General features: G+C 50.5%; 1 protein-coding gene across 6 annotated transcripts in view; it reads right to left on the bottom strand.

Annotated features, from left to right (window-relative positions):
* Positions 1-5,951: 5,951 nt before the first annotated feature.
* PALD1 (phosphatase domain containing paladin 1) overlaps positions 5,952-23,652 on the bottom strand; it is a 90,927-nt gene continuing 73,226 nt past the window's right edge. For all 6 annotated transcript variants that reach the window (XM_033131101.1, XM_033131102.1, XM_033131099.1 and 3 more), the window contains exons 19-20: positions 9,103-9,258; positions 5,952-7,784 (exon numbers count right to left, since the gene is read on the bottom strand). In XM_033131101.1, the coding sequence (XP_032986992.1) occupies positions 7,632-7,784; positions 9,103-9,258 (309 nt within the window). In that variant the 3' untranslated portion in view covers positions 5,952-7,631. The remainder of the gene's footprint in view (positions 7,785-9,102; positions 9,259-23,652) is intronic.

Here is a 23,652-nt window from a genome sequence, read left to right as displayed (position 1 = left end):
AAAATGTTGGTATTTTACCAAAATTGACCCAAGGAAAACAACGAATCCAGAAAAGACTAATAAACATAGAATAAACTGGAAAATGCATGCAAGATTCATCTCTAAAAAATACCAGCCCAATTTTAAGAGGTCTATAAAACCTTCAAGGAACAGATAATACAGGAATTATATGAACTGTTCCAAAATGTTGAAAAAAATAGAAAGCTACCTAACACATTTATAAGGGCTATCACCACTTGTTAACAACAACACTAAAAGGATAATATAAGAAAAAACAACAACACTTATAAACATAGATGCAAAAATCCTTTAAAAATATTAAGAATTCAAACTCAGCAAAAATAAAACACCACGACCAACTAACATTTACTTAGGAATACAAGGATTATTCAACATTGAAAGATCTGTTAATGTACTTTTCAATGGTAACATATTTTTTAAAATCTGACTGTCTCAATAGATGCCAAGAAAACATTTTAAAATTTAAAATCTATTCAAGACTTTTTAAAATTAGCAAACCAGGAATAAAAGAAAATTTCCTCAACATGATAAAGTGTTTCTATTTGGAACCTAGATCAAGAATTACATTAGTGAAATATTAGAAATAGTCCCACTAAATTCAGAAAGCAGCAAAGATTATCATTATTCCAAACATTGTACAGGAGAGTCTTATTGTATAAGACAAGAAAAATACTAATTATAAATATCAAAAAGAAATTAAACAGTTATTATTTTCAGGTAATATGATCATCTACCCCCCAAATCTGAGAAAATTTAAAAAAAAAAAAGGCTATTAGAAATTTTAAGTTTAGGAATGTAGCCAAGTTCAAGCAAAAAAAATGTTTTTTTCTACATTGGCAATAATCAATCAGAAACTGTAATAGAAAAAAATTCATAATTGTAAACACTTAAAAAGCCATTAATAAACTCAATGAGAAATAGGCATGGCTTATAAGAAGAGTATTAATAATTTTTATTGAAAGACACAAAATTGTTTTCCTTAGTAGGAAAACAATATTGTAAAAGAGTCAATTCTCCCTGTGTCAGCCAATAAATTAAATGTAATCCCAATCGAAATATCAATGGAATTTTAAAATGAAACTTGACATGTTGACTCAAATTCATTTGGAAATAAAAGTAGGACATGAAAGAAGGGAGGGTGGAAGGAAGGAAGGAAGGAAGGAAGGAAATGCGAGAACTTGAAAAGACGAATGGAAGAGAATAAAGAATACAGATAAAGATTATGAAGCCTATGCAGTGAGAGAAAACACAATCCAAGGCACTTAAGCACAAGGGGACTTAATTGGCTTGCTAATTACAAGTTCTTGGGGGGTAGGGCTCCCTGGCTCTCAGCATGTGACGCAGGAACGCAGCCAACCTCTCTCAGCTCAGTTCCACTGGCCTTCATGTGTTGGTTTCATTCCCAGGTTTGTTTTCTCCTCCAAACTGTGTGACAACCACAGCCACTTCCAGCCTCTCCCTTTAAGTTCAACAAGAGTAGTTAAGACTTCTGGTCACTCAGGCAAGTGCCCAGGATGAGGTCTGATTGGGCCTAATTAGCCAGCTGAGTCCCATGCCCAGCCCTGAGTCAATTGCAGTGCTTAGGACAATGAGATGGGCACTTTGGCTCAAACCGTTGTCCCTGTTCCTCCACAGGATGGAAAGTCAGAGGTGGTTACTGGAAGAGGAATGGATGCTAGGGGCAATGCCAACCACACGTCCACTCTGTGGACCCACGTATACATGGGGATCTAATGTACAAAGAAGTCTGTAGTTAAGGAGTTCGATAAATAATGTGGGGCCAACTGGATACCCACTTGGAAAGAAAAAATGAATGCTATTCTCTACCGCATGTCATTCACACACAAAAAAATATTCCAGGTGAATTAAAGCACTAAACATAAAAGTCAAGACTGTACAAATATTCAAAGAAAACACAGGAAATAGGTACGGAAGCTTGGGTAGGGAAGATCTGCTTACACGAGACATAAACTAGAAAAGGTATCAATTTGACTTTGTAACTTACAACTTCACCATGACAAAATACACTCTAAAAAAGTGACGAGATAAACTGGGAGAAAGAATTGGCTATATAGCTGTGTATCGGTATCTATAAATGAAACAGATTTATTAAAAATGTATGCTTATTAATTAAAGACAACACAGTAGAAAAATAAGCAAATACATGAGAGAAAACCCAAATGGCCAAAAAAATATGAAAAGATGTTCCATCTCCTTAGTAATTGGGAAAGTCATATTAAGATAAAAATAAAAGTTGTTTTTTTTTTTATCAGATTGGCAAAAATTAAAGACTGGTGACCTCAAACATTGGGGTGGGAATGGGGAAATGGGTGTTTTCATAAACTATTGCTGTTTAATTACACCCAGAAGATGGCCTCATTTAGTTCAAAGAAAGAATGAAAATTACTTTTGGCCAGCGTAGACCCACTGTCACACAGGGTTTGTTGATGGGTGAGGTGGGCGGATGGTAGGAAAAGGAAAGAATGAACTAAGAGGAAGTGCAAAGTGAAACTTAAAAGGCCCATGTCATAGATAATCTATCAGTATGACTCATAGGAAACGAGCATTTCTTGTGGGTGGTGAGGGGAACCTCTTTAAAGAGCACGAGGGTTTGAACAGCTTTAAGTCCGAGAACCACAAGACCTTGAGGGGTGATTTTCAGAGTAGTCACCCTTTCCCCTCACCTCCTCCCCAGCTGGGGCACTTTTCCAGAAGAACTGACATTTCCCTCCCCCCTCATGGAAAATGTTAGAGAGGATTCCAGTACTCAAAGCTGGCTCCGGCATCCACCTCTGAAATGAGCAATGGCTTGGAATCACTCTCTGGGCCTCAGTGCCCCCATCTGTAAATGGGAAGCATAATACTGACTGTGTAGTATTGTTGGAGTTTTGGATGCGATGATGACTGTAAGACAAAGCCAAGTCTGACCAAGTAAGTACGCTAATAAAGAACATAATAAAATAAGCAAAGGTCATTGATCTGGTAAGGGAAGAGCTGCAGTGTAGACAGATGTCGCAGAGGAACGGAGAGGACAGGCTCTCAGGGAACATGTGTGTCTGATATTTTAAAGCGAACAGTAATGCAACATAGGAAAAATAAAATGTTACCATATTTGCAAATTAATAAGAAAAAGACAAACACCCCAAAGAAAAAGTCATACAATCATAAAAGAGAAAGTATAAATGGCCAATAAACAAAAAAATTCCAGCCCTCACTGTTACTGTTTCCCCGAAAATAAGACCTAGCCGGACAATCAGCTCTAATGCGTCTTTTGGAGCAAAAATTAATATAAGACCCGGTATTATATTATATTATATTATATTATGCTATATTATACCCAGTCTTATATTATATTATATAAGACCTAGTCTTATATTATAGTAAAATAGGACTGGGTCTTATATTAATTTTTGCTCCAAAAGACGCATTAGAGCTGATTGTCCGGCTAGGTCTTATTTTCGGGGAAACACAGCAGTTTAAAAGAAATATCAAATTAAACAAGTACGAGATTCTATTATATTTTGAACCACAAACTGGCAAGAATTTTTTAAAAAATATAATAGGCAGTCTGGCAGCAGTTGGGAAACACTCATTAATTGTTTGAGACAGTAAAATAGGACATTTCTGCAGAACAAATAAAGGTGCATCTCAAAAATCTTTAAAATGGGCATTCTCTTTATTTAGGAAATAATCTGGGGTTTGCACCACCAAACGCAGATGTGAAGGCATCACCCCAGCTCACTATAAACTTCCTTCCAGCTGTCCTCCACATTTCCTACCCTCATGTCCACAGGGAAGGTTGAGAAACAATTTCCTGCCCCTCTGGCCACAGTCCACAGGATCAATGGCCCCTGCACGTCAGACAGGAGGACAGGGAAGTGCAGGATAGAGAAAGACAACTTCCTCTGGCTGGAACTGGAACATAGGAAGTTGAAAACCTGCGTGGTCCTTTTCCCCAAGCAGTGTCAGAGAAGGTTGACCTTCACCAGAAAAAAAAGACACGACAGCTGCCCAGAGAGACAGATGCAAAAGTGAGGGTGTGTTGTGCAGGTCCTCAAAACAGCAGACAAGATGGGATTAGAGGTGCAGTTTATTTGGGGACCCTTCTGTGAAGGGTAAAGGAGGAAGCAGGAGGCAGGAAGGGCCTTTGGGCCATGGTGTGAGTTGACTCCAGGAACGGAGAGCAGGAAGAGGCCCACACGGCCTGCGGCAATGAGGAACTCTTGGCAGACTAACAGCGAAGCCCATGCAAGACTGCTGGATGGAGGAGCACCAGGTGGGCGGAAACCACCGGGCTCTCGTGGCCCTAGGACCCCCACCGAGCTCAGCCCTTGTGTGGGAGCAGCCAGAGCAAGGAGAGGGGCGGGAGAGGGAGAGGAGAGGAGCAAGGCCTTGGCAGGTGTTGGATCGGAAGGCAGCAGCTGGAGGTTGTGTTACTTGCTCTCCGCAGCAGGTTCTCCTGAAGGGAGAGCAGAGCCGTGCACCCCCATGGATGTCACAGAGGGCTTCCGGGTTCCCTGGACGGTCTTCCAGGTCCCAATTCTGGTCTTCCCCAGGCCCTGCTGCATGCCTGCCAACGCTCCCATGACATCCTGCCCCTGACTCTAGTTTTACAATCCCCTTATTCGCTCACGGTAGCTGGGGCTGTTTTCAGGAATGTGTAATCCCAGGAGTTCCATTCCCTGCACAAAGATTTGTGTTTGATGATGTCCTCTGAGGTAATGTTTATAAATTGTAACATTAAAAATAACCCACACGTGAGGTTGTATATCTTGACAAGGTTTTAGGTTACACAGATGTGTGCATTTGTAAAAATTCATCAAATGGTACACTTAAGATTTGTGTGTTTTTTGGACAAGATGTGTGGGTGAGTGGGGTACTACCCCCAAGCGCTTGGAGAGAGACTTTGCAAAGTTGGTTAAAACTGAGGGTGTGCTTACTTCAGTTGGTTAAAACTGAGGGGAGGGTACTGTTCTAAAGTTTGACACATAATCACTCACTAATCAGAGCTTTCCGGTGCCATAGACCACGGGAGCTACTGAAATGTGCGCCAGTACTGACCATGTCACTGCTACCTGCCCTCCACAGGCTGGCGCAGGCCGGGGGAGCTAGGGGGACATACCTGTGAACTTCCACCCGTTCCTGCATAGCCCGTCTCAGACCCCCTCACCCCAGACAGAGCAGTGAGAACCGCCATAGCCGCTCACACACACAGCCTGGTGCACACACTTCCTCACTTGAATTCAGAAACCACGGGAAGCATTCTAGGACTCGGCTGTGCTGGGAAATAACTCGGAGAGGCCTTCCCTCCCAGTCTGGGGAGATAACCAAATCTAGTGCAGTGGAGGCTCTGGAGTCCATTCTGACCACCCCCAGCTGACCTCCTAACTACATCCCACAGGGCCTTGTGCTTCTCATCCTGGAAGCACTTGGTAGAAGCCTGAGGCCAGTGCTCTCTCGGTCTCCCTCTCCCCACTGCCTTTTTTCATACCAATCTCAATACAAGAGTGTTCAAACACCTAGGGGCCTGACGGGGCCATGGGTGCCTGTGGGGCGGGGAGGGATAAAAGGAGGAAACAGAGGCTGAGGTCCCTTCATAGCTACTGAAATTCCACGTTGTTTCATTTCCCTAGATATAGCAGTCCTTCACATGTTAGTGTGAATTAGCCTGTTATGATGCTTTCTTTCAGGAGGGGCTCACTATAACAGCCCTGAGAATCCTGAGTTGCAGATGTGAGGAAGAAGAGAGATGTCTGGAAAAAGCCACCTTCTCTAAGAATGGAGAGTGCTAAGGAGAGGTGTTCTCGACTCACCCTGCCTACCTACACTTACTCTGAAAGAATTGGGATCCCAGCTTGCATCTATTAATGCCTGCCCCACACTAAAGACACTCAGCAGCCAGGTGCACTTTACATTTAGCTCTAGTTTTTAATGCTCAAAAGCTCTGTACAAAAAAAAAAAAAAAAAGATCACAAATGAATCCTCACAACACCCCTGTGAGGTAGGTAGGCAAGTATTATTCTCCCATTTTACAGATGGTAAAACTGAGGCAGAGAGGTGAAGTGACTGGCCAGTGATTCCAGCACAGCTGAAAGTCGGAGTTGACTTTCAACACAAAGTCTACCTCCAGTTCAGCCCCGATCTCTGACCTCTCACCTAGACTTCGTCTGCAAAGAAATTAAAACTTTTTAACACATGCAAAAATAATAAAAATGAAAACAACAAATGTGAAAAGGTAGTGAACAGACATACAGTAGATTTGCAAAAGAATTCAGCCAAGATGGTCAAATGGTTTCCAATACTAGGTAGCTATGAACAACTTTAGCTTCTTCTCCCCTTTTCAAATATGACCACGGACACATCCACCTGTTTTCCATAGAAGTGCATGCGCCAGGGAGCCAAAGAGAAGCCTCCCTGGCCCCAACGGGCCAACCCAGGTGGACTGCCTCCCCACTGTTCAGCCCCTGGGTTTCAGCAGACCCCAGTACCCAGAGGAATTGCTGCAAGGCTCAACTCAACACCGCCTGCTTCTTCTGCTCTTCCAAGCAGCTTTCCTACTGTCCGGACAGCGCAGAGCCTGGAGGCCTCTAACTCAGCAGCACGTAACCCCTTCTGTTCCCACTGGTGGGCAGCTCAACGGTCCTCAGTAAGGATGGTCTGGAATCCAGGTGACCCTCACGCCATCCTTAGCCCATTTTCACACACTCCACTGTTCACTCAGGTCACCCAGCAGCCCTGGGAGAGACAGGCCCAGGGCCATCTTGGGCTGGTGGGCAGGGAGGAGGAGCAGAGGGACCCCCAGCTGGGAGCTTTGCCTTCCTCAGCACCCCCAACCTGGGCTCCCAGGCAAATGGAGCTGGCCTCTTCCACAGGGGTGCATCCACCTTCTGGGAGCTCTTTCTTCCCCTGAGAGGGGCTCCCTGATGTTTCCAGCTCCTTAGAAAACTCCAGTCCTGCCAGCCCCAGAGGAGAGGCGAGGGGAAAGGAAGGCGAGTTAGAGCCTCCGTGAGACCTACCAGACCATGTGGTCATCCTTCTTGAAGTCTCCAGGCTGGGGATGGGGCATGAAAGGCAAGGAAACTGGGTACAGATGCCTTTGAAGTAACAAAGCCACCCAGCGTGCTGTCCACCCCCCAGGGAGGCAGAAGCCCTAGGTACTAGTCAGGCCACTAAAGTAGAAAAGCCAAGAGGGAGAGCAGAGACAGAATGAAAGAGAAGGAAACCAAAATGGGCTGGTTGCTGTGCACCAGGGGCTTGCCAGGCTGCTCTGAGAGGGGATCAGAAGGAGAGGATGGAAGCAGAAGTGGCAAGTAGCTTTGCCCGGCAACTTGGGAAATGAGCTCCTTGGAGGGCTGATGCCAGCCCTGTCGGCAAGGCGTACATACTCGGCCTTCTTGGAGGCCGGCCACATGCCTGTCATTTACAAGGTACGACTGTGTATGAATCGTCCTATAAAAAGCTCTCTCAAAAATGGGGTCTCCACCCAACCCCAAGTTTCTCTGGGAAGCTAGGGGACCATTTCCTCAGAGCCACTTCAGTGAAGAGCACCTTGGGTGCCCCCAGCCTTCGTGGCACCCTGCGGCAAGGGGCAGGGGCAGGGCGAATCCATCCTACAGGAAGTCCCCAGCCGTGAAGGGCTCCAGGCTGTGGCTCTGCTCCTGCCACCGGCAGCGCAGCCTTGAGAAGGGCTTGTCCTCCACACTTTCGAGCTCGGGGAAGCCCAGCTGGTTGAGGATCTCATAGACTCCGGCCTTTGATGCCACCTGGGGAGGACAGCAGAAATGGGGGCAGCATTCCAGGGGAGGGACGGTGTCATTTGGGTCACCTGCCCCGCTTCATGCCATCATCCTTCCCTCACTGGGCTCCAAAACACTCAGCACTGCCTCCTACCAGCTCAGCAACCTGAACAAGTTTGCATTTTAACTGCTGTGAACTGCTCTGAGCTTCAGTGTCCTTAAAACGGGGTTACCAGTCTCTCCCGCCCAGGACCACAGTAGAGGGCTATACAAGCAGCAAAAGCACTCAGCAGATGGAGAGCTGCACGGAAGGCCAAGCACACCCTGTGCTGTGTAGCCCTGACGCTCCTACAGGGACACTCAGGGGCACAGGAAGCGGCATTACGGCTGGGGCCCGCAGGGAGGGCTGAGGCAGGCAGCGGGGACCCCGGAGCCAGCCAGAGCCCTTTGGCTGTGAGTTCCGGCTGTGGGCCTCCACTCCACAGGTCAGCGGGGGTTTCCGTGGACAGCCTCCAGGAAGCCCTGTTGTTGCCCAGTGGCCTGGGCTCTGGCACTAGACGCAAACCGTTCAACAAGCCGCCCTCTTCTCACCTCACCATCCTGGGGGTGGGGTGGGGAGGACACAGGATCCACTCAGAACAAAAGTCCCGGGGCAACCCTCACCAGCACCTGCCATTCAACGCCAGGAGAGAGGGGCCCTGAGGCTGGAGCCCACACCCCTAAAGGGACCAGCAGTTCTCCCCTTTCTTGACCTCCCCCAACCCCCACCACCCAGGTTCAGCTGCCCCCCAGCCCGTGGCTCCCGATTTCCACTCTCCAAGCACAACTGCAGCAGGAAAGCCCTCGGTCCCACCACCTCCATCCTACCAGGGGCTCAAAGAGGAAGCGAAGCCCAGGCCCGCTCAGAGGGTAGCCTTGGTGTGACCCACCTCCACCAGGTCTCCTGACTCAAAGCTCACCCACGAGAGGGCCACGCTCGAGGCTTGTCTTCAGCACAACCACACAGCAGCCACCATTCCTGCCACAGTGGCCTGCCTGCCTCCGTTCCCTCGCAGCTCTGGGCCCATCCACACACCTGCCTAAGCCCAGACTTTCCCTCACCTACTCTGGCTGGGGTCTCTGTCGGTTCCCCACATGCCTCGTCTCCTCCCTCCTGCTCATTCACCCTCATCAAATGTTTTACCGACTGCCTGCCCAGCGCAGACACTGCAATGGGGACCCAAGGTCAAACAAGACAAAAATGTCGGTCAAATGGGAGAGAATGCTTCCCGCTCAACCGGGAGCCTGTGACCCCTGGGGTCCCTGCAGCCTCTGCTCAGGGAAGCCTCAGCCGCCTGCCTCTCACCTCCCGCATCCAGGTGCTGAAGTGCCTCTGCCAGGAGTCGGCCTTCTCCAGGTGGAGGTAAGCGTTGAAGAGCACCAGGAATACGTAGCGCTCCAGGTACTGCAGGCTCCGCAGCTGCAGCCTCCGGGCCTCGTCCTCCGACTTGGCTGCCTTTGCCTGGAGGGTGGCGCAGCACAGGTGTCAGTGTGGGCTTCGTCCCCAGCCAACACACACATACATACACATCCCGTGCTGCACACACACACGCCCCACTCCACACAGATATATATACATACACCACATGCACTGACCCTGACTGGTCCCTGAGTTTGTTTTGCAAAGTTTCTCAGATGGCTCAGGATCAGAGGCAGCAGGGCGCGCCTATGGCGTTCGGACCCCAGTTCTCTCCCTCTCCAAGGCTGGAAGGCCACTGGGGCCAAAGGTGGGCAAGAGATGCAGCAGCTCAGGGAAGGGAGAGCAGGGACAGCCGAGCAATTAAAGGGTTCCCAGAGAGCATGGGGTTCAGCTGGGCCGTGAGGGCCTGGCTGGATCTGGATGGAAGAGCGGGCACCAGATGGAGCGGCGGAGGTGAGGATGGCGCCCAGCAGGTGGGGACCAGAAAGGGGCTGGTCTGGCTGGAACGAGGATGTGAAGGGAGAGGAGGGGGAACAGGGCTGGCACCCAGTGATGGAAGCTACTTGACACCTAGGAAGTCGACCTTCCAGGCCAGCTTCCCCACCCCGACCAGTCACACGGGACTCTCCGAAGGGTGGGCCTAGGCATCACGATTGGGACAGCTCCTGGGTGGTCTCTGTAGCCAGGGTGGAGCGCCGGGGCACTCGTGCGGGGAGCCATAGAAGGTTTAGGGGCAGGAGTGACCTGTTAACAGAAGACTCATGGGAAATGAACGCTCAGGAGCAGGGGACTGGAGGACGTCCTCTCGAGGTTGTCCTTAGTGTAAGGGTCAGAGGTGGGCCGGGCACAGGCGCAGGAGAGACGGAGCCAGCTCTGCCCTTCGGGTCTCGGCCCCACACCTGACCGTGCTCCCCCACCCGCTGCCCACTCTGAGAACACCATACCTCATCTCATACCCCCCCACCACCCAGGGCCTGCACCCAGGGCCACAGCAGCTGTCTCTGCTCCAGGAAGAGGATGTGGTGTAGGGGCCGTTCCCTCAGACACCAGGAACACCGTGGGAGGGCACAGCCAGCCGGGCCCTCCGGGAGCCAGGAAGGACGGTCTCCCAACAGCTGGGCCACAGCTGGAGGCCTTTCCTTGCAGGCACACAATGTCAGCCTCTGGTCCCTGTGGGAAGGCTCCCAGGTGGGTCCCCCCTGCCCCAGACACGACACGGCCACAATCCCACAAACCGGAAGTTACAGTGGGCCTGCTTTGGGGGCCTGTGGTCCCAGCCCTCACTTCTGCCTCAGATAACTCAGCCTTCGGCACGTCTGCCGTCTTTGCTCCTCGGGTGACATCAGTGGACAATAACTTGCATGGCCAGCCCACCCACACCAAGGAGCTCTGGGGGCTTGGGGCTAGTGCAGGGGGGGGAAGGAGACAGGGCCAGGGCCCAGGAGGGCGCAGGGGCCCACAGCCAGTGCTCTGGCTCCCTCGGAGACAGGAGCTGGGTTCTGGTCCTGGTTCCGCCATTTAAACTCTCAGACTCCCCGCCCCGTTTCTGGAAGTAGAGTTGCTCAGGAAGGTATGAGGATGCACCTGGAAACTCTGAAGAGCCACACAAGTCCGTTCATTCATGGAACAGGAGGGAGGGTTATGACACTCACACACAGGCCCTGCCCAAGACGCTGGTGATGGGGGTGGTTGGGGGTGTGGGTAGAAGACAGAGGCAAAGCACCCAGAGTGGCTGGGTTATGGGATCAAGGCAGGGTGGGAGCTGAATTTGGGAGGGTATCAAAGGGATGCTATTTGAGGTGGTTTAGGAGGAAGGGAGACAGAAAGGTGCCCTGAGGGTGGGGAGGAAAGGGTTTAAAGAATGAGGTGTCTCTGAGGTAGCCAGAGAGGGAGGCGCTTATAGCAGCAGGAAAAGGGGTGACGGTGGAGCCCACACCAGAGGCCAAGCCAAGCCCTGCCTCTACAGACAAAGGGGCCAGTGAAGGCTTTGCTGAATTGGAGGCTAGGAATGGCCCCACTGCTGCTGCAAGAAGATGACCTGAAGGGGGTGGGCAGGATGCCTATTGCTTTAATGATCAACTGAGTGCTCAAAACAGGTACATGCAATTTTGTTTAGAATTGAACCAAAAAAAAAAGCAAAACAAGGTTTTACTTACTACAAACTGTGGCCAATATAGTGCAGCTCTGGTATCTCTATGGATGGGTATTTCACACTTCACTGTGCTAGGCATTCACCACCCCACCCCTTCTGCTGCTTCCCCAACTCCATCCAAAGGCCTGGAGCCCATTTAAAACCATTTTCTTAGAAAGAAGGAGAGGAAATCACCCGCAGGCCCACCAGGCAAGAGCCATTTTAAACTACTTTTAATTAAAGAGCTCCGGAGAAACGTCCTGAGGGCATGGAAAGCCCTCTGCTCAGGGCTGGCCTGTGGACACGGCCACAGCAGCCCTGCCCTCTCCGTGCCCCCGAGCCTGTGGGGCCAGGCCTGCTGCCCCCAGAGACACCAGTGTGGATTGGGTCTGAGCAATATTCAGGGTGGAGAGGCTAAGTGATTCCTTCTGAGCCCTACTGGCAAGGTAAGGTAGAATTATCTCCAAATTCAGACCACTAACTGGGTAAAGGTGACGCCGGAAGGTTCCGTGGGCACATCCTGCCCGATCGAAGTCTGTGATTTGAGACAATGTCCTATCTTCCTATCAAGGCCCCGGTTTCCTTAAAATCACCCATGTTGGCACTGTCTGGGGAGGACAGGCCAGCCACCTCCTCCCGATAAAAATAGTGGAGCTGTTTTTAAATGGCTTGGCAGGCCAGGCTGTCATTAGCTGTGGTGCAGCAGGCAAGGCTTCCTCGTCCACTGGGACGGAGCCCTAAAATAGAAGGGGCCTGGGAAAGGTGGCCAGGGTGCTGGGCATTTCAGGCCTCTCAAACCTGTGGTCTGTCCAGCATCAACGCGGGCCCAGCATGGCCAGCAGTGGCTCTCTTGAAGCTCCGCTCTTTGCTGGGCCACCTGGGAGAGATCCACTGAGGCAAGGCCGGGAGCCTCCCCAGGTGTGTCCAGGGCCCCCTAGATGCCATGTGCAGGGCTGAGCATATCACATCCAGATGTGATTATCAGATTCTACTCTGCTCTCCCAGCAACCCCAAGAAGGAAGAGAGACATCCCATTTTGCAGATGAGGCTCTTCAAGGTTAAGTGACTGCCCAAGGACACAGTTCCAAACTGGGACACAAACTCTACACTCCCAGCTCCCCTACCACCTAGCCCCTTTCACCACAGTCAACCACTCCATGCCTCGCTCTTGCCTCGGTACTTTCACCCTTCTCCTCTCCTGCCTGGAAGGCCCTCCCCTCTCCGGCCTAGCTGTGCTCGGCTTGTTCCCCAGGACCAGGACAAGCCTGCTCTGATACCTGTCACCCCTCAGCCCGTCTTCGTCAGCCTCCTCTGCTTTCCAAGACATGATTGGCTTTGACAGCGGCAAACCAGAGACAGGCACCGGATTATAAGCAGGTTTGTACCTCCCTCCTCCCCTAGGGTTGGTACGCAGCAGGCGCCTGGTTGGGCTATGAGCACTGACCTCCTGGGTCATCTCATCCTGTCCCATGCTTTCACTGTCATCTAGAACTAGATTCTAGACAAGAACTGGGACTCCAAGTGCAGATATGCCACTGTCTGATCAGGGCTTCCCAAATGTACCAAACATGTCCCACACAGGCCTGCCCAGCTCTGCCAAACCCGCCCCTCCCACAAGTATGCCCACCTTAGTGGTCATTCCGCCTTCCTGCTGCTCAGGCCCAAACCTGGCACACCTGACTTCTCCCTTCTGCGACTCCACACCCAAACAATCAGGGAATCTGGTCGACTATTAAAACTGCCCACCTCTCCCACCCTAGTCCAAGCCACCTCATCTCAGTGACAGCACCTGACTGGTGTCCCTGCCACGCTGGTGTCACCCCCACTCCTGCTGCCTATTCTCAGCACAGCACCAGAGTGAGAGTGATTCTGCTGGAACATTTAGTTGGCTCCTCTGTCCAATACCCTGCACTGGTCCCCCACCGGCACTCAGCATAGAAGTTAAAGTCCCTATAATTCCGGACAAAGCACCTTCTGGGCTGCTCCCACCCTCCTGTACCCTCTGATCTCCTCTCCTGCCCCTCCCTGCTGCTCAAATACAGCTCCCGCCTCAGGGCCTTTGCACTTGCCATATCTTCTACCTGTCGCCATAGATTCCTCCCTCTCCTCCTTCAAGTCTGTGTTCAAATGCCACCTCCTCCTCAAGCCTCTTCCTGACCCCCTCCCCCCACAGACCTATCACCACTCAACACACCATGACTGTCCTCGTGTGTCTGCCTCACTGGAGTGTGGGTTCCATGAGGGCAGGGACTTCCGTGTCCTGTTCATAAGGCCTGGTCAGCACCAGCCCAGTGCCTGGTACTTAGGCGGTGCACAGTGTGTTTGCTGACTCAATGATGACGAATGCTGGCATCTTGTATCAGACTGCCTGGGGCCACCTAGCTCAACCCCTTTGCTTTCCAGAAAGGGAGACCAAGGTTAAAGAGGGAAACTGACCTGCCAGGGTCACATGGAGAGCTGGACATAGCATAGGCTCTAGGAAAAGAGAGCCCCCAAACAAAAACAAAAGGAGTAAGAGAGGCGTCAATCCAAGCCATACAACATCCCACTACTGGAGACTCCCTGCTGCCCTCTCTCCCATCCACTCAGCAGGAACAAGCACGGCCAGGTGACCTCTGCCCTCCAGCTGAGGCAGGGGCCACGCTGAGCAGGCAGCAGAAGACAGTCCTCAAAGATGTCTCTAAGGGCAGGGCCCCAGAGCTCAGACCCCACTCTTCTTGGCAGACATTGGCCCCAAAGCAGTTAGCGCCAGCTGCTTCTAGAGGCTTTCCATGAGTCCCTGCAAACTCTGTCCTCAGGCCTATGTGGCAACAAGGTCTGGAACACAAGGAAGCTTTCCGTATGTTGTCCCCAGGAGAGAGAAAACGGCCCTCGACTCACAGGAGGGTAACTGGTTTCCCAAAGATGTCATTTTTTTATTAAGCGCTTTCCAAGCATGAAGGTGCTAAATCTGGCGCGTGGCTTTTCTGTGTGCCATTCATTCAACAAACATTGTACGGCCCTAGGCCAGGCTCTGGGGTTCCGCGCCAACAAGACCTGGTCCTGGCCCTCAGGAGCCCACAGTCTTTGGACCTAACCCAGTGAGCCAACCTTGTGTCCCAGCCCCCTCGCCACCACACCCTACACACCCCCTCTCACCTCTCACCACACCCAGGCTGGTGCTCCTACCACCCTTCCGGGCGGGCAGGCACAGCAGCGACAGTGACCCCAGGTGACAACAAAGCCAAGGCCCATGCAGGCCAAAGTGATCTTCCCGAGGTTGCATGGGGACTTCCCTGCAGACAGCCAGGGCCAGAACCAGTTTCCCCGGACCCCAGGGCTCTTTCAGTTGCTGGAGAAGAGTGCCCTCTCTTGGAAGACCAACAGTGTGGAAGAAGACCCAAAAGATACAAAGGAGGTAGGGGTCAGGTTTCCTATCTAATCATACAGTGACTTAGTCAACCTTCCACCAATCCATCAGCTCACTAAACAGATATTTGTGGAGCCCTACTTGTGCCAGGTGAGGTGTGGAAGTCGGATTTCAGAGATGAGCCCTTGCACAGCGAACCTCTGGTGACAACCACAACCCTGACAATATACTAGGGTACGCTCGGGTTGAGATTTACACCCTTCCCAAACCAATGAAAATCCCCAGCCTTATGGTGCACACTCAGAAACCAAGCCTGGCAGGAACACTGTAGGTATTCAATGGATGTTTGCTGTTGAATAAACCAGGAAAGTACTCTGTCCCCGGGCAAAAAATGGTTCCATCTCAGCTACACAATAGGAAGGAAAAGAAAGCAAAAGAGGCCTCAGCTACTGAGAACCTCTCTCTCTCTCTCTCTCTCTCTCTCTCTCTCTCTCTCTCTCTCTCTCTCTCTCCTCTCCCCCTCATTTTTGGCAGCCACTCACCGACCCACTGGCTCTATTTTGGGCTGGGTGTGAAAGAGCCTTGGGAAGAAACCCTTTCCTTCTGTCCTATTTTATGTGACAGCTCACAGCATTCCAGGGCTGCTCTAATTGCTCGGCCCAGGCCCTGGAGACACATTACCTACTGGAATGAGGTCTTCAGGGAATGACTTTGGCCAAGCCAGAGTCTTGAAGAGACTGTGCGAGACCCCACCTTGGGCTCAAAGCCAGAGCTGTCTCACTTTGCATGTTTCTTAGGATCATAGCCTTAGTCCTTGGGACACTGACCTGGATCTCTTTGACCTCTTAGCAACTCTGCACAACCCCAGGGCAGTATATGCAGTTAGGGGCTGGTGGCTTCCTTGCCAACCCTTCCTTTTTCCACCACAACAAAACTGCCCCCTGGGTCGTGGCCATCACAGTGGAGGGAAAGAAATGCAGGCGGAGGAGCTGAGAGACAGGTTCTGGCCCTGTCTCTGGCTGGTCACAAGACTTCATGAGGCCTCGGTGTCTCCTTCAGCAAAATGGGTCTAAAGACCCACCTTCATTTCCTCACCAAATGCTCTGAGGACCAGAGGAGACAAAACATAAGTTCTTAGAAAACTCAAAAAGTACTGCTCAAAGTTAAAGCATGACAGTCTTTATAAAAGAAATCTCAACTGGAGAACAAAGGACAGTTTACTTCTCGCTGTGTGGCTACCTTAACCTCAACAGACATTTGTGGAGCCCTTCAAACTCTTTCTGTCAGGACAGACGGGAGATACATTAGACTGTTTTAAATAAAGAACACAAATGTCACCAGCCAAGGCTAAGGAAAAGTGCCCCTGACATTAATGATTCTAACGAGCCCTGACCTGGTTTCTGTCACAAATATTTTCCCTGTCCAGGCCCAGCAGGAAACAACTAATGCACCAGATGACGGCTATCTTGGATTCTCCTCAGCGAGGGGCCCAGCCTTCTCTATCCCAACCTCATGGAGTCACTTAGGTCAAAGGGATTTCTCTTTCTTTTTTCCCTTTGAGGCTGTTTGTTAAAATGCCCTGAGTATTTGGCCCTCTTCTACACACTGAGCGATCAGGCCCTGATCCCATCTCACCAACATTCTAAAGAATGAAAGAGGCATGACTAGGCTACAGCCCCCAGAGGCTGGGCAGCTCAGAGAGGCTTCGGCAGAAAGAGGGGCCAAGACGATTACACCAGGGAAGGTCAGTCTCTATGGAAACTGTGTGTGTGGGTGCGGTCCCATAACCCCTCCACAAAAAGCCCTCTCCAAGCTGTACCCATCACATGCATATGAAGTGTGTCTTGACCTCTGGCCCTCTCTCCCCTATTTTGGCTGGAAATACAAGGGCAAGTATCATGGCTTCTAGTTCTTATTTTAACCCTCAGTGAAGCTTGAGGTGGACAGAAAGGTGAAACTGTGCCTCCTCCTCCTTGGGAGGCAGTGTCGCCCAGTGAAGAGGGCCGGATCTAAGAGTCGGGGGGCTCACCCTCCTCCTGCCATCCGCCAGCTGTGTGTTCTTGGGCAAGCCCAGTGCCTCCTTTCCTCAAATGCAAAAATGGAAGGAACATTACATCCTGCCTTTGCTCAGGCACGGGCACAGAGTGAGGGTTGAGCTGGACTTTGCATGTGAGAATAGATAGTCAGCACCTTTCGGGCGGGTTCTGAGGTAGCCGAGGAGCTATTAGGACACGTCAGGGCTGGACCCTGGCCTCCAACCACTTTCAGCCGCCCCTCTGTCTTCCTTTCCCAGCCCACCCCTGCCCCAGTCACCCAGACCTTCAGCTAATCTGGTCTGGTTCCTTGTCTGCAGGAGCACTGGGGCTCAGGGAATCCAACATCCTTCCCCCCAACTTTAGAGAGGCACCTCCCAACCCTCTAACGATGGGTAAATCAAGGGAAAAGCCAGCCCTAGACCTACCTCCGGCTCCACTACACCTCCTGGAAATCTCTCTTCCTGGAAATATTGTACTTAATTAATGCAGAGGGAATGACAGAGTCAGTGTATCACCACTTTGCAAATCCCCAATGAAATAAGGAATCCAGGGGACGAGCACCAGCGTCTGTCTGACAGGTGACAAGAGAGACCACAGGACCTTCCATGTCCCCAGGGAACACACAGCACCACCATGACTATTCGGAAAAAAATGGAGCTGCATCTGACCAAGCCTCGGGCTCAAGAAGCACAGAGACTGCAACACAGGCTGAGCTACACCAGGGTGCGATTAGCAAAATCCAGCTGCAGAAGGCCCAGCATGACAATGCAATGACCTCAGCAAATACACTTCCAGGGAAGAAAGGAGAAATGTTCTAGTTTCAACACAACTTAAGGGCCACATCAACCAAATGCGACTGGTGGATCTTCTCTGGATCCTGAACCAACTGCAAACAGACGTTCCGAGACCAGTGAAAACATCTAAACACTGAGGAGGTATTGGATGAGGATGAGGAGAAATTACTGATGTTTTATGTGTGACAATGGTATTATGATGATCTTTTTAAAAAGATTCCCCCCTCTTGAAGGTGTGTGCTGAAAATATTGACAGAAGAAATAATGAGGTACTGGGACTTGCTTCAAAATAATCCAGTGGGACAGGGGACAGTGGGGGAGGCTTTAGATGAAGTGAGACTGGCCCTGATCAGTGATTCCTGAAGTTGGGAGGTGGGCAAACAGGGGTTTGTGAAAATATTCTCCCTACTTTGAAATTTTCCAAAATCATTTAAAAAAAAAAATAGTAAGTTCCTACCTTTCAAGTCAGTCACTAACACGACTTTTAAGAATCAGCCCACAGAAATAATCCACGCGGGTGCAAGAGCAACACGCACCGTGACAATCTCTGTGTCCTCCCCCACCCAGAGAGCAGGGAGCTCTGAGGGGCCACATCCACAGCAGGCGCAGGTGACACTGGGCCACTTCCGCTCGACTGCGTATAAGGCCCACATTAAATGCAATAATGTAAAAAGCTCTTCAGCAAACAGGATAAAACATCATGAGCTGAAACTATTGATTGATTTGCCTCTCCTCCTTCTATCAGAACAGAAGCTCAGTGAAGCTTCATCCACGGGTCCATCCCCTGACACAGGCCAGGCGCCCAGTAAGCGTGTGCTGGCCGAGCACACATTTACACGCGTGAACGTCCTCCAAGCAGGACAGCCTGTGCGTGCACCGTGATTACACCTATGAGGGAAAGTGTGTGCAAGTGCACAGAGGCCAGAGAGGAAAAAAGCAAACATGAAAGGATCACTGGGCTGGCAAGAGTCTGGGACACTGGGTGGTCTCACGTCGTCTCTATAACAACGAGCAAACTACACAGTCCTCCCCACTGGGTGGAACCCCACCATGCCGATGAGATTTATGCACATTCTGAGCCCTCCTTTCTGATCTACAACAGAGATGTGACCTCCAAATTCTCCCACTTCTCTCTGCCGAGGGCCCTGAAACAGTGTTATTGCTGGAAGAAGTAGAAACGCCAAGCTCCAGGAGCCGTTTTCTTAATTGCTTATTATTAAAGTGGAAGTTGAGTGCTGAACCTGGCAGGGGCCAGGAAAGGGAAATTCACTGTTTGGGGGTTTTGGGGGGTCATGGCAGGAAGCCGAGGAGCCACGTGTAGTTGAGGGTTTCAGAATCGCAAGGCTGAGGACTCCCGGGAGGAAAACTTCAGATGGGCAGAATGTGGACTGGACCTGGAGCAAATGGAGCTGGTGTAGGTGATAAAGCCTGCCCGAGCCCGGGCTCAGGTCCATTTCCATTCTAAGGTTCCGGAGCTCCGGCCAGGCCAATGAGTATCACCTGCACACCCTGCACTTGGGCCTGCTCTGAGCTGCAGGCTCCACCGGAGATCCCTGAGACTTTTGGTTTAAAACCAGAAGGCAGGGGTTTAACAAATAAACAGCCACATACCAGGGGTAAGACACAGCTGCCAACTTCCAGAAGGGTCAGTCCATCAGAGGGAAAGGGTAGAAGCAGCAGATTTCTTCTGGAGCCTCAGCAAGCCCCCACAGCCCACCTTGGGTCAAGAGTGACGTGGTCAGAGGAGCGGCTCAGGGCTGGGAGTAAGGTGTTTGCCTCTCATCCCAGCTCTGCTATTCACTCACGAGAGACGTAGGCAACCTACTCTCCTGCTCATCCGTAAACGGAGGGGTCAGATGTCCTTTCAGTCCTTTTAGAACTAAAATCTGAGGGTCTATACAGGGGTTTGGAAGCTCAGAGGAACATCGCGGGGCACTCTGGCCGTACAATGATCCTAAAATCCCTCCCACGTGTTGAGCACCTACTATGCGTGAGCCAAGCCCTGTGCTTCCGGTCCTTGCGTCCTTCCCACACATAGCCCTGCCAGGAAAGCAGCATTAGGCCAGCCTAGAGGTGGGGACACAGCATTCAGAGAGGATGCAGAGAGCCCTGTCGGAACCCAGTTCCCTCCAACTCCCACATCCATGTTCCTTCTGCCAATCAGCCATCAGCCTAGAACCACCTAACCTGCTTCCTTTCCATCTACACAAGGATTGACACTGGGCTGTGTCGGCCGTAATAAAGTCCAGTCCAGCGTCCACACACACACATGCCAAGTTGGCCAGATGCCCCTTCTAATCTGGAGGCAGCTGGGACAGCTCAGATCACCCTGACCTTTGGCAGGACACAGGCTCTGGATCCAGCCAGGCCGGGGTGAGTGCACGGTGACCAGGGAGGAGGCATTCTGCTTTCTGATGAAAGGAGTGAGTGGCCTCGTCGCCCAAAGCTGCAATTCCCAAATCCAGATCCACGACCAGTTTCACAAGTCCATGGGAATTTAGAAACACACATTTTTTTCAGAGATTGTCCTCTAGTCTGAGATAACAGCCACTCTACTTTTCTGATACTAAAATTTCTTTTGTGAAACGCCAACCATATTAGATGGTAGGTGGGTTTTTACATTGCTGCTTCTTTCTTTCTTTCTTTAAAATGGACACATTTAACAAGGCTTCCCACTGGCAACCCTAGAAAGGTCCTTCCCTTTTTTGAAACTGGTCTGTGAAATGCCAACTGGGAATGAAGCCGCTTTTAGTTCTTCCTTTGTTCTCTAACAGCACTTCTAGGAGTCCCTGATTAGATGACCTCCGAGATTAGTTTCCTTATGAGAAGAGATGCGGCGGCCCTCCCTCCCTCCTTCAGCCTCTCTCTGTCCCCACACACGCAATGGGGAAAGGCCATGTGAGGACGTGGTGAAGAGGCAGCTGTACGTGAGCCAGCCTGAGTCCTCACTGAAAATCGAATCAGCCAGAACCTTCATCTTGGACGTTCCAGCCTCCAGCACTGTGAGAAAATAAATTGCTGTTGTTTAAGCCATGCAGGCTGTGGTATGTTGTTATGCCCGCCCAAACCGACTAAGGTACTTGTGATCACCTCTCTTTCTTTCTATGCTTCAGTCTCTCCATCTGTAAAAGCGAGAGGGTAGCATCTTATGAGGCCAAAATTACCCTAATACCAACCAAAGACATCATTTAAAAAAAAGAAAAGCTACAGCTCAATATCTCTTAGGAGACTGATGCAAAAATCCTCAACGAACCAAATGCAGAAATATATGAAGATCATTCATCATGACCAAATAGGATTTATTCCTAAAACGCAAGACTAGTTTAAAATCCAAAAATTAATTAACATAATATACTATACCAATAGAGGGCAAAACCCATTTCATCATCCCAATAGACACAGAAAAAGCATTTAACAACATTTAACATCTACTCATGAAAAAAAAAAAACAACCACACTCAATAAACGAGGAATGGAAGGGAACTTCCCCAACATGACAAAGCGTATCTATGAAAAACCCACAGCTAGCGTCATACTGAATAGTGAAAGATTGAAAGCTTCCCCTCTAAGATCAGGAAAACGACCAAGATGTCTGCTGTTGCCATTTCCATTCAACACTGTACTGGAAGATCTTGCCAGGGCAATTAGACAAGAAAATTAAATAAAAGGCATCCAGATTGGAAAGGAAGAAGTAAAACTATCTCAATTTGCAGATGACATTATCTTGCCTGTAGAAAATTCTAAGGAATTGACTAAAACAAAAAAGTATTAAAACTAACAAACAAATTTAGCAAAGTTGCAAGATAGACAATCAATGTATAAATAGCAATCGTATTTCTACACAGTAGCAATGAACAGGCTAAAAAGTGAAATAAGGAAATCAATTCCATTTTTAATAGCATACCTATAATAAAACAGGAATAAATTTAACAAAAGAAGTGCAAAACTTACACTCTGGAAACTACAAAACATCGTGTAAGAAACTAAAGAAGACCTAAATGAATGGAAAGATCCATGATGCACATCGATCAGACGAATGACTATGGTTAGGAAGTATTGTTAAGGCAATACCCCCCCCCCCGTTTATTTACACAAAGGAATCCCCCACAAAATCTCAGCGGGCTTCTCTGCAGAAATTGACAAGTGTGGTGCCCGACAGAGAGCATTAGCGTCGTCTAGGAGACCCAGACCTCCAGACCTACAGAATCAAAACCTCAGGGGTGGGGCCCAGCAACATGCATTTTAACAGGCCTCCAGGAGATCCTGCAGCTCACTAATGAAGGGGACCCTGCTTAGAGGATGTGCTTCTCCACCTCACTGGCCATTGGAGTCACCTAGGGAACTTGAAAAAAAAGACCCATGCTCTGGCCCCCCAGCACACCAACTAAATCAGACTCTCTGGGCATCAGTCATGAGTATGTTTTAAAGCTCCCAGGTGAATCTACAGGTGAGAAGGACTGGCTTAGAGGGTGTCTCAGGCCCCTCTGCTCTTCAGCCCCCTGGAGAGTTTGGCCTCAGTCCCGCTCACTGGGGCCACCTGGTGGCCATCCTGGCAAATGACTCTACATCTTGCTGCCACGCCACCACCGGGGATCTCCATTCTCCCACTGCAAAGGTCAGCACCATCCAGGGCTTTGGAATGGGGGTCGGTGGGCCCGGTGGGGAGAGGGTGAGAGCTCCTCACTGGCTCTGCTTCCTCCCTCCTCATTAAAACATGCCACACCCCAAAGGCAGCAGGAACAACCACTGCTAAACATAGCCCCAACCACACCACCCCTCCGGCCCCACTGCCAATGGAGTAGAGTCAACCTACCCATCCGACCTCATCTCTGACAGCTCCCAACACAACTGTGTTTGTGGGCACCACAGCACCTTCACCACCTCTAGCTCACTTTACACTTTTCAGCCTCCTGGCCTTTGCCCTTGCGGTGCCCTGCCTGAAGTGCCCTCCCCAGCTCTCATTATATTGGGATTGTTCAAGTTCAGCTCTGCGGGACCTCTCCTCTCTTCCTACAGCTCGTGCCCCCTTAGTGCTCTCTGCTTCACCCTCTGTGTGCCTCACAATGGACGTCCAGGGCTGCAGAGCTCAGAGGAGAGGAGGGCCGATCAGCTGTGAGGGTGGGGTAGGGCAGGATACCTGGAGTGCCTGAAGGCACGTACGGGACAGCAGGGCTGGAAGGAAGGGAACATGGGGAGGACTCTGACAGAGTGTGGCCAGTGTGGGATGGGGGACCTATGTTCTTTGAAGTAAGGCTAGGCGTCCCTTCTCAACTACTTGGGCTTCAGGCTACAAAGAGAACTGGACGCCTCAGTTCTCCGCCCTCTGTAGTCTCTAAAAGCAGGAGGAGCTCAGTCTCGTAGTTCATTGCTGCCACCTGGTGGCAGCATACGAGGCCACTGTGAGTGGATACTCAAAGGGGATACAAGACAGCTGCTGGCCCTGGGGAAAATAACCCATTTTCCAAAGTTCAGCAAAGTCCATTTTCTGAAACTCCTTAACCAGCTTCCCCACCCCACATTTGGCAGCCTTTCCATATGACCTCCGACCCTGGGCATAGCCTGACCTCAGATGCCCTGCCTCCAGCCAAGCACCCACCCTTTGCCCTGATCAGGGTCTGAGGCATCACCCTGGGCAAAGGTTGGCCTGGACCAGCCATTTTACCGAGATGTGCCTGGTGCAGGCTGAGCATGGGACAGGCTTGGGACAGCCCCCTTCTCTGCAGGGGCCACAGGCAGAAGCTGTCTTTGGGATTGACTGGCCAGCAACAGAAAACACAAGGTTGGCACCCATGGGGGTAACTCACTCACTTCAGGCACAGCCTTCTTGAAGCCCCCCGTACCCCCCACAGCTGCAGCACCCTCTTCCCACTCCGGCAGCCAACCAAATTCACCAGACCAGAGAAGAACAAGATTAGGCAGGTCAGTGTGTTCCACACAAAGCCCAGAGGCCACAGAGTCCAATGCCCAGGCTGCCTGGCAGATTACCTGACGGGGCCAGGAGGGCCACGCATGACAGAGTGCTGGAGACTATGGCCAATTGCGGGGGCAGGGTGCACACTTTTCCTAGATAGGCTGAAAATCTGGATTTTTACATAAGATCTGGACGTTTGTGGAAACCTGATTTTT

Source organism: Rhinolophus ferrumequinum, chromosome 16 (genome assembly GCF_004115265.2).
Source record: "Rhinolophus ferrumequinum isolate MPI-CBG mRhiFer1 chromosome 16, mRhiFer1_v1.p, whole genome shotgun sequence".
NCBI classification, from domain to species: Eukaryota; Metazoa; Chordata; class Mammalia; order Chiroptera; family Rhinolophidae; genus Rhinolophus; species Rhinolophus ferrumequinum.
This window is presented reverse-complemented; position numbering and strand designations above follow the sequence as displayed.